The sequence below is a fragment of the Sinohyriopsis cumingii genome, chromosome 15 (assembly GCF_028554795.1).
Source record: "Sinohyriopsis cumingii isolate HCF-2022 chromosome 15, ASM2855479v2, whole genome shotgun sequence".
In the NCBI taxonomy this organism is placed as follows: domain Eukaryota; kingdom Metazoa; phylum Mollusca; class Bivalvia; order Unionida; family Unionidae; genus Sinohyriopsis; species Sinohyriopsis cumingii.
The window spans coordinates 8694706-8712155 of NC_142975.1; the positions used below are offsets into that span (position 1 = coordinate 8694706).

The window sequence follows — 17450 nt, forward strand, 5'->3', positions numbered from 1 at the left end:
ATTCTGTTTACACAACAGATGAGATTATTATGTTTCATAACAGATGAGATTATTCTGTTTCATGACAGATGAGATTATTCTATTTGCATAACAGATGAGATTATTCTGTTTGCATAACAGATGAGATTATTCTGTTTACACAACAGATGAGATTATTCTGTTTACACAACAGATGAAATTATTATGTTAAACAGCATGCAAAATTATTCTGCTACACAACAGATGTGAAATTCTGTTACACAATACATGTGAAATTAATTTGTTTGTTTGACAGATATAAAATCAGTCTGCTTACACAACATATAAAATCAGTCTGTTTACACAACATATAAAATGAGTCTGTTTACACAACATATAAAATCAGTCTGTTTACACAACATGTGAGATCATTCTGTTTGTACAACATATGAGATCATTCTGTTCGTACAACATTTAAAATTATTATGTTTAGTGCAACATAAAATGAAATTATTACATTCACATAATACATTCACACGATAGTGTATGCAGTTATTCTGTTCACACAATGATACATGGAATTTGACAAAATTATTGTTCACAAAACATGAAATTATTCTGTTTAGACAACATGAAATTATTCTCTTCACAAGTTACAAAATTATTCTGTTTACAAAACAGATACAGAATTGTGTGAGGTGATGCTGTTAATTCATAAAACAGACATGAAAATATAACATTTTGCTGGTCACAATACAGACTAGCAAATGTCTATTGCACTACTGTTGGGCAGAAAGTCAAAAACTGAACCCAAATATATCATTCATGCACATAGTCAGAAAATGCTGACAGAGTCTCATGTTTATGATGGTGAAGTCTCATCATATGTTGACCCATCAGCTAACTGATAATTTATTACAACCAAAACATACACAAATGCTAATGCTGCATGCATAATTACATACCAGTTCACATAATCCATTGTATTTTGTCATTAAAGTGCAATGTAATGGCAACTTGATACAAACAATTTCATGACATTGCACCTGACCAGACCCTTCCCCATTTTTTATAATTCAACAGAGTAAGAACTGAAAAGAAAACTATCTACATTTCCTGGTACACACAGTGAAAAACTAGACATGACACTGCAATTTTTTCAACCTATTTAGATAAGCCTGTCCCTGTGTTTCAACCTATTTAGATAAGCCTGTCCCTGTGTTTCAACCTATTGAGATAAGCCTGTCCCTATGTTTCAACCTATTTAGATAAGCCTGTCCCTATGTTTTCAACCTATTTGGTTAAACCTGTCCCTATGTTTCAACCTATTTAGATAAGCCTGTCCCTATGTTTCAACCTATTTAGATAAGCCTGTCCCTATGTTTTCAGCCTATTTAGATAAGCCTGTCCCTATGTTTTCAACCTATTTAGATAAGCCTGTCCCTATGTTTTCAACCTATTTAGATAAGCCTGTCCCTATGTTTCAACCTATTTAGATAAGCCTGTCCCTATATTTCAACCTATTCAGATAAGCCTGTCCCTATGTTAGATAAGCCTGTCCCTATGTTTTCAACCTATTTAGATAAGCCTGTCCCTATGTTTTAACCTATTTAGATAAGCCTGTCCCTATGTTTTCAACCTATTTAGATAAGCCTGTCCCTATGTTTTCAACCTATTTAGATAAGCCTGTCCCTATGTTTTCAACCTATTTAGATAAGCCTGTCCCTATGTTTCAACCTATTTAGATAAGCCTGTCCCTATGTTTCACCTTGACACAGATCTAATATGGTTACAAAACAGGTCCTCAATGACTCAGTCTCGCTTGGCAACTTTGACTTTTACTCAAACAGGTGACAGGCTGGTGTTCAGTCTTGAAAACAATTCCATGCCCAAAACATGCATGGATTTTTCACTATTCCCCAAATAACTGATCAAAACTTTTCTCCATTACTTTGGTTCTTTCAACATACTGTTTCATCATGTTGGTTTGAAATGTTTTCAGCCATCCTTCTATATTACCAGCAATTCTAAACTCAATTTTTCCTTTGATATCTGTAATTTCTTATTATTAAGGGCCTTTCCACTGAATCAATATCGTATTTTGACTGACAAGGTTAAAAACCAACACCCATAGTCCCCAACTTCAGACTTCCTAATTCTTTTCCTATGATTGTAATATTGCAGTATTTTGTGTAATGTCCACCCATCTTTATAAGTTCATTGTGTGCTACCCTGAGCATGTATTATCGACCTCTCCAGTGGCCTGGTGATTAGAGCATCTGCCTCATATGCAGGAGGTCATGGGTTCGATTCCTGGTTGAGTCATACCAAAGACTTACAAAAATGGTAATAACAGCTGCCTCGGTTGGTGCTCAGCATTAAGAGGTTAGTGTTAGTACTGGTCGGCCTGGGGTAAGGATAATGTGACTGGATGGGACATCATGCTACATGTCTGCGGTATGATGCCCCAGTGCTAGATATCACTATAAACTGCCATACTGCAGACATCATAATGATACGACTGAAAAATTGTTAAAGCTACGTTAAAAATCCAAATCATGCACACATGCATGTATTATCCATCTTTTCACACAATTGAGAAGTACTGAAAAGTTGTTGTCACCATCAATGACATGAATCAGTGACAGTACATGAGTCTGTAAATTTATTTAATGTATAACAAGGGAGAAAATCCTAAATTTTTTATCACTTCATATGTGAATAGAAATGCATTTATTTGTCTGTGCTAATCTTGCAGATTTTCAATCTGCACATACACAGCATGAAATCTATTTCACTGTACTGTTAAATTTTTCATAGGCATTTGGTCCAATACATGTAGTACTCGCATCACCCTTCTCTTTGGAACTGTTTCTGACGGACTTCACACAACTTACTTAATCTTGCTTATATGTCACGATTAATATGTCCCAGGTCAATAGGACTCATTTAACAGTCCGTCAGTGGTTTACATTGTGCCTAGGTATCTAATGTTACTGGATTTATGTGCCACTGTTAAAACATGCAACATATCTTTCCTGAGTAATATTGCTATTGTTACAAGTTTTTTGTATCCTAGGTCTTAGTGTGTAAAAAAAACCTTGAGTTTCCCCACCTTTATATTGTGTTGAACTCCTGCCAGATGGATCAGTTTTTTGTATCCTAGGTCTTAGTGTGTAAAAAAAACCTTGAGTTTCCCCACCTTTATATTGTGTTGAACTCCTGCCAGATGGATCAGTTTTTTGTATCCTAGGTCTTAGTGTGTAAAAAAAACCTTGAGTTTCCCCACCTTTATATTGTGTTGAACTCCTGCCAGATGGATCAGTTTTTTGTATCCTAGGTCTTAGTGTGTAAAAAAAACCTTGAGTTTCCCCACCTTTATATTGTGTTGAACTCCTGCCAGATGGATCAGTTTTTTGTATCCTAGGTCTTAGTGTGTAAAAAAAACCTTGAGTTTCCCCACCTTTATATTGTGTTGAACTCCTGCCAGATGGATCAGTTTTTTGTATCCTAGGTCTTAGTGTGTAAAAAAAACCTTGAGTTTCCCCACCTTTATATTGTGTTGAACTCCTGCCAGATGGATCAGTTTTTTGTATCCTAGGTCTTAGTGTGTAAAAAAAACCTTGAGTTTCCCCACCTTTATATTGTGTTGAACTCCTGCCAGATGGATCAGTTTTTTGTATCCTAGGTCTTAGTGTGTAAAAAAAACCTTGAGTTTCCCCACCTTTATATTGTGTTGAACTCCTGCCAGATGGATCAGTTTTTTGTATCCTAGGTCTTAGTGTGTAAAAAAAACCTTGAGTTTCCCCACCTTTATATTGTGTTGAACTCCTGCCAGATGGATCAGTTTTTTGTATCCTAGGTCTTAGTGTGTAAAAAAAACCTTGAGTTTCCCCACCTTTATATTGTGTTGAACTCCTGCCAGATGGATCAGTTTTTTGTATCCTAGGTCTTAGTGTGTAAAAAAAACCTTGAGTTTCCCCACCTTTATATTGTGTTGAACTCCTGCCAGATGGATCAGTTTTTTGTATCCTAGGTCTTAGTGTGTAAAAAAAACCTTGAGTTTCCCCACCTTTATATTGTGTTGAACTCCTGCCAGATGGATCAGTTTTTTGTATCCTAGGTCTTAGTGTGTAAAAAAAACCTTGAGTTTCCCCACCTTTATATTGTGTTGAACTCCTGCCAGATGGATCAGTTTTTTGTATCCTAGGTCTTAGTGTGTAAAAAAAACCTTGAGTTTCCCCACCTTTATATTGTGTTGAACTCCTGCCAGATGGATCAGTTTTTTGTATCCTAGGTCTTAGTGTGTAAAAAAAACCTTGAGTTTCCCCACCTTTATATTGTGTTGAACTCCTGCCAGATGGATCAGTTTTTTGTATCCTAGGTCTTAGTGTGTAAAAAAAACCTTGAGTTTCCCCACCTTTATATTGTGTTGAACTCCTGCCAGATGGATCAGTTTTTTGTATCCTAGGTCTTAGTGTGTAAAAAAAACCTTGAGTTTCCCCACCTTTATATTGTGTTGAACTCCTGCCAGATGGATCAGTTTTTTGTTGTGTGAATTCAACACATGAAATTTCAGTCATCATCATTAAACATAAATAATTTTAACATTTACCACTTAGGTACATAACCTGTTTAATTCAACAAATGACCAGTGGCTATATTACACTTGCACCATCTGTATGGAATGGGCGTATCAAGTTAGTTATATCTATTTGTGTTGTCCCATAAATTATGAATTTCCACTCCTTAACTTTTGAAGGCTTATTGGATTGGAGATACATTTTTTGATTGAAACAAACTTTTTTTAATGAAGATTTATATTAAAAAGACTGACTTAATGTTTGATTTTCAGTTTTCCTACTAAAAGGTTATATGAAGTTATGGATCCTTGGTTTTACATGTAATTTAGTCACAATTTAGTTACAATCAGTGTGTGAAGGCATCTGTGTCAAATGGCAATCTATTACTAGTTCAGTCTGGTTTAGTGAAACCTCTTCATAGCGAACTTTCAAATAGCATTTATTTACTTTGTTTTATGCCCTGTCATGTTTCTGAAAGTAGCATACAATATTACTCTTGTCCATTTGTATGCATGTTCATTCATCACACCACAGTTAAGTTTTACATCAGTTTTCCAGGCATTGTAGGTCACAGATCCATACCACTTTGTACATAGTTTTGTTGGTGTGTACCACACATATCAACTGAACATAGGTCTTTGTGCCCTAAATTTGATGCTTCATTGACTTCTTGGTGAGAATCATACTGTTAGATGAAGTAAGTCACTGGACTACATTTAATGTTTCATTGATCAGGGTTCATTTTTGCATCTTGGTTCAGACTTCTCATGACCATTTGATTGCATGTTCTGATACAATTTTATTAATACTGTTTGCCTGGCAGTTCATGAACAATTGCATTCAAGTTGGTAAACAGTATGGTCATTACCTGAACATGCACACACTAACAAATCACTTTGCTTCTGCGGTAACCGTTTTTGTTGGAGTTATTGTCTTTTTATTCTTAATGCAGTAGATTACACAATTTCATTGTCTCAACTAGTCACACGATTTTTCTGGAAACTTTTTGGGGATCGCTGTGAAACTTGATACCCTGGTGCATCTTATGGGCATCATCTAAAAATACAAATATTTCTAATGTTTATGCTCCCATAATTTTTGTAAGAGACATTGCCTGTTTTGACTTAATTTTGTGAATGCACTACTGCTCTTTATTTGATTACATTGAGACTTATAACATGTTACATTGAGACTTATAACATGTTACATTGAGACTTATAACATGTTACATTGAGACTTATAACATGTTACATTGAGACTTATAACATGTTACTTTGAGACTTATAACATGTTACATTGAGACTTATAACATGTTACATTGAGACTTATAACATGTTACATTGAGACTTATAACATGTTACTTTGAGACTTATAACATGTTACTTTGAGACTTATAACAGATTACTTTGAGACTTAGTGCATATAGCTTTGAGACTTAGTACATATTACTTTGAGGCTTGGTACATATTACTTTGAGACTTAGTACATATTACTTTGAGACTTAGTACATATTACTTTGAGACTTAGTGCATATTGCTTTGAGACTTATTGCATATAGCTTTGAGACTAAGTACATATTACTTTGAGACTTAGTACATATTACTTTGAGACTTAGTGCATATTGCTTTGAGACTTATTGCATATAGCTTTGAGACTTAGTGCATATTACTTTGAGACTTAGTACATATTACTTTGAGACTTATAACAGATTACTTTGAGACTTGGTGCATATAGCTTTGAGACTTAGTACATATTACTTTGAGACTTATAACAGATTACTTTGAGACTTGGTGCATATAGCTTTGAGACTTATTGCATATAGCTTTGAGACTTAGTACATATTACTTTGAGACTTAGTGCATATTACTTTTAGACTTAGTACATATTACTTTGAGACTTAGTAATAATAATAATAATAATAATGACCTTATTTAAAGAGGGTAACACAATTAGCTAAAAACTAATCTACCTTGAGGCCCTCATACAAAGGAATTTATTTATTTAAGCTGCATCTCTGAAGCCACCGGATATATTGGGTTTGGAAGAAGGAAATAGAGTGGGCATTTCTAATCTCAGCTGGAATACTATTGGTACATATTACTTTGAGACTTAGTACATATTACTTTGAGACTTAGTACATATTACTTTGAGACTTAGTACATATTGCTTTGAGACTTATTGCATATAGCTTTGAGACTAAGTGCATATTACTTTGAGACTTAGTACATATTACTTTGAGACTTATAACAGATTACTTTGAGACTTGGTGCATATAGCTTTGAGACTTAGTACATATTACTTTGAGACTTGGTACATATTACTTTGAGACTTAGCACATATTACTTTGAGACTTCGTGCATATTACCTTGAGACATATTACCTTGAGACTTATAAGTACATACAGCTTTGAAACTTAGTGCATATTACTTTGATACTTAGTACATATTTGAATATTACTTTGAGGCTTAGTGCATACTACTTTGAGATCACAAGAATTTACATAGCTCTCTTTCTAAATGTTGTAAGAAGTTGTGACAACATTGTAAAAGTAAATTATAGATCATATCCTCTTTCACTATCAACCATTTAGGTACTAGTTCATTAATAATTATACCTGATCTGATGTTACATTAAAAATGTGTGATCAGTTTTATAAGTGATTTATCAAAATAAACAATTTAATGACTTTATCTTGGAAACAATTTGCATCAGATTCCAATGTTTTTTTATATCAGTTAAAAGGTGCACACTTGGAATTACTTGCTTTCTGGAGTAAAACATCAGATAATATAAATTCCTCATCTTCACACCAATGCATCTCATTTTCAGAAACCTGTTTTATCTCTGTATAATTTGTAGGGACTTAAGTTGTGATCTTATATTTGATGTACAAGCATAAGTGTTTTCATAGGAGACATTTAGAATTGAAATAGGTCTTCATGTTGAAATGTGTTGTTTAGGCTTGTCATCTTTTAGTAAACATATGGCTTCCTCCAATATCTTTCCAAAAGAATTTGTGAAATTCTAATGTGAAACCTTAAGATCCTGAACTTTTTCTTTTTCTTTTTGGTTTCCTGAGATTAGTGGCTTCTAGATGGGACTATTTATTGAATCCTTCTGAATAGTATTTGATTTCAGATTACCAGAGCAGCTGAGAAAAGTCTCAGAAGGAACAGGTTGAAATTCATGATTGTTTTAAATAGTACATTATATAATAGTCACATTTAGTTTCTTTCCTCTTGAGTTTCTATATCATTTTTTACAAGTGCAGGCATCTTGCTCATGTAGTTTCAGTTTTCTACAGTGCAAAAATTATTCGGTTACTTTCTTTCCCCTTCTTCAATCCATTTCACTCGAGCCCTAACCCATACTCCTTCGATTTTCTTCTTCTTACCAGTAATCTCATTAAGTTTTCTCCTTTTTCCATCTAATTTAAATGTTACATTTGTATCATTTCTTTGTTCTAATGACTGTATCGTGTCTATCTGTAGTTTCTTTCTTGAATGAAGTAAATGATATCGCAATTTCCATAAATGTGCACAATAGTTTTCAGACAGAAAGGTTGATCACTATTAGTAAATTTCAAATCAGCAGATGGTATATTAAATTTAAATTTCAAGTTTATTTTTCTTCTACTGTCCTTTAGACAGACTATTTTTGTTTGTGCCAAGGAGCGATCAGTCCTGCATCCTGGTTAAAAATTGAGACTATAAAAAATAATCAAGTCTTGATTTTGGTGTGGGTGGGGTTACGTTTTTTCCACTTGTATCTGTGAAAACCAGTATTCAACTCTAGCCATGTCTCCATACGAATATCTTCCATTTAAGTATAAAAATAAAATACATTGTCCTTGCATTATTAACATTATTATAATTAAAAGTGTCCGAGTCGGGATCTGAGAAAAAATAAAATCTCCTCCTATTACAATGTAATAATTTTTTTCAATTTAAAATGTCTTTTCATTTATCTGAGAATATAGAATTCTGGGATTTCTCTATTTGATCCATGAATATTTTTAAGTGTGAATATATAATAATAATTGTTATATTCTCTAAGTGCGAATATATAATATAAATTGTTATGTTCATAATAATAATAATAATGACCTTATTTAAAGAGGGTAACACAATTAGCTAAAAACTAATCTACCTTGAGGCCCTCATACAAAGGAATTCATTTATTTAAGCTGCATCTCTGAAGCCACTGGATATATTGGGTTTGGAAGAAGGAAATAGAGTGGGCATTTCTAATCTCAGCTGGAATACTATTCCAGAGCAGAGTTCCAGAGTATTGGAAACTTTTTTTAAATAACTCCTTATTTGGTTTGGGAATTTTATACTGTTTGGTAGACATGGATCGCAGGTGGGGAGTATTACCAGGTAGCCTATACTGGAATAGTGATTGTAAATATTCAGGAGCACTATTCTGAGATATCCTGTACATTAACTTGGCTTTTCTCAAACAGATTCGGTCTTTAATAGGTAATATTTTTAACCTACCAACTAAACTTTCCTTGCTTTCTTTCTGGATTGATATTAGTCCAAATGCTCTTTTTTGAAGATGTGCCAGCTTTGCTATGTTTTTATCATTTGAATTACCCCATACTGTACTACAGTAGTCCAAATAGGGTTGTATGTAACTGTTATAAAATAGTTTCCTGTGCCTCTCAGGGAGAAAATGTCTTATCCTACTGAGAAGCCATAAACTTGAATTGACTTTTTTACTGGTATGTTTGATATGTTCAGTCCATGATAGGTTATTATCTACCAGAACACCAAGTAGCCTATCATGACAGACTATTTGCAGATTTGTATCCTTCCATGTCAGACATAGTTCATCACTATCAAGATTTGTCCTTCTTTGCCGTGTTGAGATAAGTAATATTTTAGTTTTACCAGTATTTACCACCATGCCATTACATGTGCACCAGTTTTCCAGTTTGTTTAGTGCGTTCTGTAAAGAAATTTTGAGCTCATGCTTTGTGTTTTGGATGTCTGACAATGTTGTGTCATCTGCATAGAGATCTGTAGATGATATTGTGTCTCTTAGTAAAAGTGGTAGCATAACATTTTTATTTCCCTTGTCTTTCTTGACTTTATGTCAAATAAATTGTAAATTATATTTTATACACAATAAAATGTCAGATCCAGGTAACTTTAAAATAAAAATCATATGGACTGTGCAGACCATCTGCTGATACTGATGAATTTATTTTCCTTCTGTCAGTGAGCGATTCAGTGATTACTGAATGGACACAACAGGGTTGTACAAAGAGCTAGGCTGTGAAGCTCCCTGACAGAATGTTATGGATAACACCTGAGTACAGTTTCTTTAATGGAAACTGTAGGAGCCCAGAAAAGAATTGGCTGTTCAATGAAAGTTGCAATGCAGTGCAACTGTGAGGACTTCACTCAGTGGGTTTAGTTTGATTACACAATATAGTGCTGACATTAGAGTCTTGGTTGAATAAAACTGAATGGAAAGAAGTGAATGCCCTTTATGGGGAAAGCAGTGTGCAAAAGCCCAGACAATCCATGACCCATTGAACACTGTAGGTATTGTGGCATGGGATGGCCAGTGTCAAAGAAATATATTGCTACTATTGCTTACCATTCCACACAAGGAATCCTTGAAACAAAGATGCAGCATGAGACCGCTGGAGATATTTTGATTGGGTAGTGAGTGATGCATTAATACATATAGTTGATGCCTATTAATGTGGACAATTTTGTGGGAATGGTAGTGATGTGTATAAACTATGCATCGTATAAGCAAACAATTTATACACAACAAAAACTGGATCCAGTGAACTTTTTATTTAAAATCATATAAATATTGCATTGGGGGACTGTCTGCTGCTACTGATAAAAATTTTGTTCCTGTGGTTATTGAGTGGGCAGCACATTTTTGTACAAAGGTCATAGCTGAGTTGTGAAGCTCCCTGACAGAATGTTATAGATAACTTTTGAAACAAAGACTAGGCTGTCCAATGAAAGTTGGGATGCCAGTGGCAACTGTGTGCACTTCACTCAATGGGTTTAGTTTGAATACACAATATATCTCTGACTTTAGATTCTAGGTTGAATAAAACTGAATGGAACAAAGTTAATGCCCAAGAAGGGCAGGTGCCCCACCCACCTAAGAATTAATAAAGTGTTCGATGACAGAATTTTTAATTTGTTAGAATATGAATTTAAAAAACATTGTGTCCTTCTTGAACTTTTTTTCTTCCAATTTTTACTTAAATGCATATAACTGAAGTGAACATTTTGTCTCTTTTAGAAAATTTTAAAACTTCCCTCCTTCTCTTGAGATACTCCTAAGTCTTTGGTAATTAATAAAGGTACAAAATATTGTCTCAAACAAAACAATTTAATTAATTTTGTTAAGTTTTCTGAGTAACTGTATGTGGTACAACTATGAAATATTGTCGAGTGTGGAAAGGTTATTCTCACAATATCCTGTTCTGTGATGTACTAACAATATAGAAAATATGCATAAAGTGCAGTAGAATAAGAATAAGAAAAACAGAAGAATTATGAGAAAAACAAAAACAAAGCAATAAACAAACAGAAAGCAAGGTCAGAAGATCATCTTAGGTGAAATGTATCCTCACAAAATAGGTGGTACACCGTGCTTAAAAACATGGGGCCATAAATAAAGGAATATTAAGATAAACAAAAATGATGAGAAAAAACTCAAGTTTACAATTTAGTAGACAAAACATAAGTCAGAAGAACAGCATGGACCAAATGTCTCCATACAGAACAGATGATGGGCATTGTTGTAAGCCTTTAAAATTAGAAAATCAGTCTTGTGCAGGCTTATGCGCACAGAAAATGAAAACAATGGGGAAAATGTTATATTGTAAATGTATATAGTATTATCTGTTTATCTAAGATTTGTAGTAACGTACAGATCTATATAGTACAAGCACGTCACTATTATGTACAGTAACTGTGTATTCATGTTTTGCATCAATATGGACAATTCTAAACAATTACCCATTTTGGGTCAGCCGCCGATTCCAAGCTAAATTGAATGAAGATGTTGCTTTACCTGTACCCATACTTAAAGTCTATAATATGCTGACTCCACACCACCCACCCACTTAAACCAGAGAAAAGCTGATGAGCCTGGTCAAAAACCACAAACTGCAACTTATTCTATCCTATAGGTGAATCCAGACCAGATCATCATAATCAGTTCAGAATTTACAGGTAAAAGTATCCCCCTATCCTGCCAATGACTTCTTAGCCTACAAAACCTCATAAGCATCCCTGAAACAATGTACAGGTTAGCATATGTACACAAGTCCCAACCCCTAATTTAGCAATCAAGCGCTTCAACCAGAGCAGTTTCCTATCCACAACCAGTGACACTCAAGGGTAAATTGAGAACTGAATGTGAATATTTTGGACATGGTCAATTTTGCCCTCCCCCCCCACCATCAAATGCCCCCTTTAAACTGCAGCCAAGCAAATGCTCCTACACACTTGTAACTACAATAATGCAATCTTAGACATCCCCACCGTAACCACGGCTAGAATCAACCACGGTGTATATACTCTACCATACCCATCCAAAGCCACTTGACCAAAATACACTAGGCTATTTTCAAAATTGGCACCAGAAATGTTAAAAATTTATATTTGATGGAAATTCTGTCACTGCAGACAAGATAATAAATGTTGCATATTTTGTCATTGTGTTTCAGGCAGAAGAAGAGCATGAAAGTCAGCTTGGAGAGAGATGGTCAAACCAAGGAAGTAGACGAGAGGAACCTTTTCTATGGTACAGACTCCTTGGACACTGTTCAAGGAATCTGCACAAACTGTTTTGACTTTCGTGTTTGTGGTAAACATGACACTGTGCTTGGGAAGGGGGCTTATTTTGCTCGAGATGCCCAGTACAGTCACTGCTACACAAATAATTTCAGTACTACAGCTGATAGGTACATGTTCTTGGCTAAGGTCTTGGTAGGAGAGTATACTACTGGATGTTCTAGCTATACAAGACCTCCCAAAAAATCAGGAGGTACAGTGCACCATCTGTTTGACTCCTGTGTCAACAGAATAGACAATCCTTCAATATTTGTTGTCTTTGATTTGAAGCAATGCTATCCAGAATATCTCATCTGCTACAAAAGGCTGGATGAGTTCCCCATAGTCATACCAAGCGAAAATGCCACGCCATCTCAGGTAACCATGATTCAGCCTTCAGCATTACCGGATCAGCCTACTCAACCTGCATCAAGCATCAACACAAGTTCCGCATCAGGAGAGAAGAAGACTGTCTTTGCTGTGCCTGATCGTCTTCAAAGCATTAAACCTGTTAATAGGGCCTTTACCCTTATGAACAGTATCAGCTCCCATCTTGTTTCTGCATCATTTCCTTACTTTCCTGCCCAGTACATTCAAAGGTCATCTGATACCACTAGCAGCCAGACAGTATATGAGAGACAGGATCATGGTGTAGATGATATTGATTCCAGAGCTGATCAGGCGAGGCACTCTGTCACAGATTCTTCTACAAAACAAGAAAGCTGCTGTATACAGTAAAAATGTAGTGACCCTGTGGTTTGCTTTTTAAATTGTAGACTGGGGTTTAAAAATGCTTAAATGTAACAAAACAATATTGTCTGTTGGTCAAGCTGTGTTACTAGTATCAATGTATTGATACAGACTTTGATAAGAATACTGTTAGATTACAGCATTAAGATAACATCTTAGTCTAGTATTTTGTAATACTGATAAACTTAGCTGCATGAAGCAAGGAAGATAAACAGATAAAAGGTTTGACACATTACGAGGAGGTAAATTTAGGACAGTAACATATACCTAAAGACAGTACAAGGAGTCACATACAACTAAAGACGAAGAAAGGATAGTCACATATACCTAAGGACGGTAAAAGGACAGTCACATACCTAAGGACAGTAGAAGGAGTCACATATAACTAAAGACACTGAAAGGGCAATCACACATACCTAAGAACAGTAGAAGGAGTCACATATGCCTAAAGACACTGAAAGGACAGTCACACATACCTAAGGACAATAGAAGGAGTCACATATACCTAAAGACACTGAAAGGACAGTCACACATACCTAAGGACAGTAGAAGGAGTCACATATACCTAAAGACACTGAAAGGACAGTCACACATACCTAAGGACAGTAGAAGGAGTCACTTTTACCTAAGGACACTGAAAGGACAGCCACATTACCGAAGGACAGAAAAAGGTGTCACATATACCTAAAGTATGAGCTGGGTGGCTGAGTGGTCTTAAATGCTCACCTTTACCAATCACTGCAATTTCACCTCTGTTCATGTGGGTCAAGTCTCTGGCTCGTCCAAAGTGGGTATGTGAGAAAGCTTGTCCGTACCTTCCTTGGGGGTCAGTGGATTTTACTGAGGCTTTACGAAATTCCTCCACCAGTTGTACTGGTTGCCTGTATATAACCTATCTTCCGCTGACAAATGGCATTAAACCCAAGACAACAGTCTAAAGTATAATTTGTTGGTCATCATAAATTCTTGGTGTTTGTGATACCATGTGAATTTTTTTTTTAAATTCATTTTTTTTATTATCTTAGAGCAACATTGTTTTTTCAGTGTTTGCTGGAGTCATTGAATTACTTGATTAGTCAACTGAGTGTGGTCGGTATTAAATTAAAAGTAACTCTTGTGATTATATTTTCATAGATGTTATGGGTAATGATTGAAAATTTTTATTTGGTGAGCTGTATTCAATCATCCTGTAGAAGTCATTGGTAGATTAATGCCATTGTGTACAATGTGTGAAACCAGTTTTCTTAAAGTAGATGGAAACTCACTCAAACCTGGGCACAGTGCCCATTCATGGAAACATGAAAATAGCCATTTCAGGAGAAAGTATGATTGTATACAGGAGAAATTATAATTCCAGTGAATGCAAGTAATTTTATGTGACTACTTTTTACAAGTTTCATGCATAAAATGGGTGCTAAAGTGGCCATGATGCCTTCCTGTGACAGTGACAGAAAACAGAAAATTTCCAGCACTTACAGAAGCTGTCAGTACCTTATGTTATGCAAAAAGTTGAAACATAATACAGTACATTATGTTGCTCATCTTTTTCTTTTTTTCCTATGAGAGAAGTACACGGTGTCTAGGTATGAAAAACTTCCCATTGCCTGGTTTCCATTTGTTACATTCATAATTTACATTTCAAAATAGGCTTTAAACCTTTATGGCTGGTTTCTGAAGTAGTTTTAAAAATTTGAAGTGGTCCTTACCATGGAAGATTTATTCTATAATTATTGAATAAAGCTAAATGTATCCCCTTGAATATTAGGACTGGCTTTCTGTACATCAAGTCTGTTATGATTTCTTGATCTATGAATCCTAAATATGTATTAAAAAGGTACAGATATCCATTTAATGTTTGGACTCATTTCCTATGGCCAAATTTGTTATGAGTTGCTTATTTTAACAATTCTAAATATGTATTAAGGTGAAAAAAAGTTTTTTGTTGTATTCAGTTTTTGAACGATGTGTGTGTTTTTTACTTACGTTTATTAGTATTTTTTTATCAGTTTTTCCCATTTTCTTGTACTTTTTTTCTCCTGTACACCGTTTTGTGCAAGTCTGTCTACCTCATGTATCACTATGGTAACACAGCCTCTTATCATCCTTACCTTTACTTAAGGGATATATGACCCCCTGCTATTTGTCGGTATCCATGACATTTTTTTTAACGAATTTGGGATAGGCTCAAATTAGTGAATGCAAGTTTGATTTTGTTAGAAGTTATATTTTTTAAAGCTTTTTTCTTTGGATGAGTGGATTTATTTGTCAGTGGAATTTTTCCCAGCTTATGATGGTGGAGGTTGGGCCAGTCAGCATACAATCTGCCTAATTGGACTGATGTGCCCCTCTCCTCCCAATGACTGCACTTCAGTCTTTCCCTATCTTAGGTGATCACAGTGCCTCATTTAATTGTTTGCATACAAAAAATTCCTCTTTTTTCATAATGACGCCCCATGTCTTATAATGTATTATTTTATTCTTTAGTGGTTGTATGTTTTATATTTATGTTCTTGAGTTTGATGTTGATTAGATGAATTGATTTCTTTGGGAAATTATGTGTAATGTATTATTTCATTTTTTAATTTTGTTAATTCATCAGATGCTGTTTTTTCTGTTATTTCTTGATTTTGTTTATTTTGTAGATTTGTTTGTTCTTGATGTCAAGCTGTTTTGTTGTTTCTATGGTGTTTCTTGCAGTTTTTTTTTTTTTTTGTATTGTTTTATTGTTACATACCCTCCCCCCCCCCCGTATGCTCTGATTTTGTAGTATTACGTATGGACTTTTTCTTGTTTTCCTGTGATTGAGGTTTTGGATCTTACCCTTACACAGAACACTGTGACCAGCTCTGATGGCTAACAATCCTGTTTATGTCTGCCGACGATGTATTTTTTTGCCTCCTCTCTGCAGCAGGTTTGAGTGTTGAGGTTTCTGGTGTATGGTCTTAAAAACCTTCTAAATCTCTTTCTTTCTGAGTGTCATAAAATTTCTTCTGTTTCGCTGTCACTTTCTGCAGTGTTTCCCTCATTGGAATCTGTCACTGCATTGGGATTCTTCTCTTCCTCTTGGATTCTAAGTCATATAATGATGTCAGGGGTTTTTTTTCCTGTCACTGCAGCATAATGCTCTTTTCCTAATTTTAAGGTAATAGATTTTTTTTGGACAATCCTTCGTCAGGCTAAATCTGGGACATGGTCTGTGGTATATGTATCCTGTGTACCATGTTTTCAACGGAAACCCTATTAGATAGAAGAATGTTGGCAGATTTATGGCTTCACCATATCCACAACTTCAGTTCTTTGTAACCCTGGTCTGAATTGTGGAGCATCATGTAATTTAGGTACCCCTTTTTCTTCCTTTACCTTGATGTTTAGTTTATTTTCTAGCTTGATTTTGAACTCCTCAGATGATATTTCCATTATATGTATCAACCATTTTCATTCATTTGCTGTATAAAAAGACTAGACAAGCCAAATCTAAATGAATTTTCTCTGTATTTTTACTTGTTAATTAAGAATTTCAAATGAAGTGTGTATGATGCATGGACAGTGTTTATCATGTATTGGTTCTGATCATTGTGACATCAGCAATGTTCCATCTGAACTGTGAGAGAAGCACAAGACAGCACCAAGAGTGAAATGATTCAGGGGTAAAACTGGCATTATAATGCAGATTTCTTTGTGAAGCCATTCATAATGCAATAGCTATTGTTTTGTTTTTTAGAGACAAACAGTCTTTTTAAGAATGTAAAAAAGTGATTTTTTAAAACATTTCCATACGTCTTTCTTTGTTAATGATTTTGGAAAATTTTTGTTTTTAACATTTGTTAGTGGTAAATTATATTGTTTATCATTATTTATCTTTGCAAGTTTTGATCTACATTATAATAGGTGTTGGGCAAATCACAATGAATAGTCACAGGAGGGTAAATAAGGAAAAACTGTACATAAGAGATAACTATAGGATGGAAGGTGACTGATTGATTGATGGACAGGTTCTGTTTCATGTTAAGTTTAAGCTGGGTATACTAAACAGTTTAGAATATGAAGGTTTTGTTTGAAGAGAGATTAAAATGATCTGACATGCAATAAATATATTGCATACATAAATATACATGTACATATTTTTTACAGTTATATTTTTGCATATTGTTACTTTTCGTATATCTTCATATGCTGGTATACATTTTACTTGAGATTATTATATGTTTGTGTGCTCATAGTTACTGTTATATAATACTATTATATTATACTGTGATATTATTAATAATGAATTGGGTGAACACACACACGTGACACATACACTTCTATCGATAGTACACGCGCACACACACACACA

The 17450-nt window shown here is 34.7% G+C and overlaps 1 protein-coding gene across 1 annotated transcript in view; it reads left to right on the forward strand.

Annotated features, from left to right (window-relative positions):
- The window catches only part of LOC149781237 (uncharacterized), a 53924-nt gene extending 38945 nt beyond the window's left edge, over positions 1-14979 (forward strand). Inside the window, exon 8 of the mRNA XM_089935319.1 lies at positions 12259-14979. Within this exon, the coding sequence (XP_089791445.1) occupies positions 12259-13102 (844 nt within the window). The 3' untranslated portion in view covers positions 13103-14979. The remainder of the gene's footprint in view (positions 1-12258) is intronic.
- The last annotated feature ends 2471 nt before the right edge of the window (positions 14980-17450 follow it).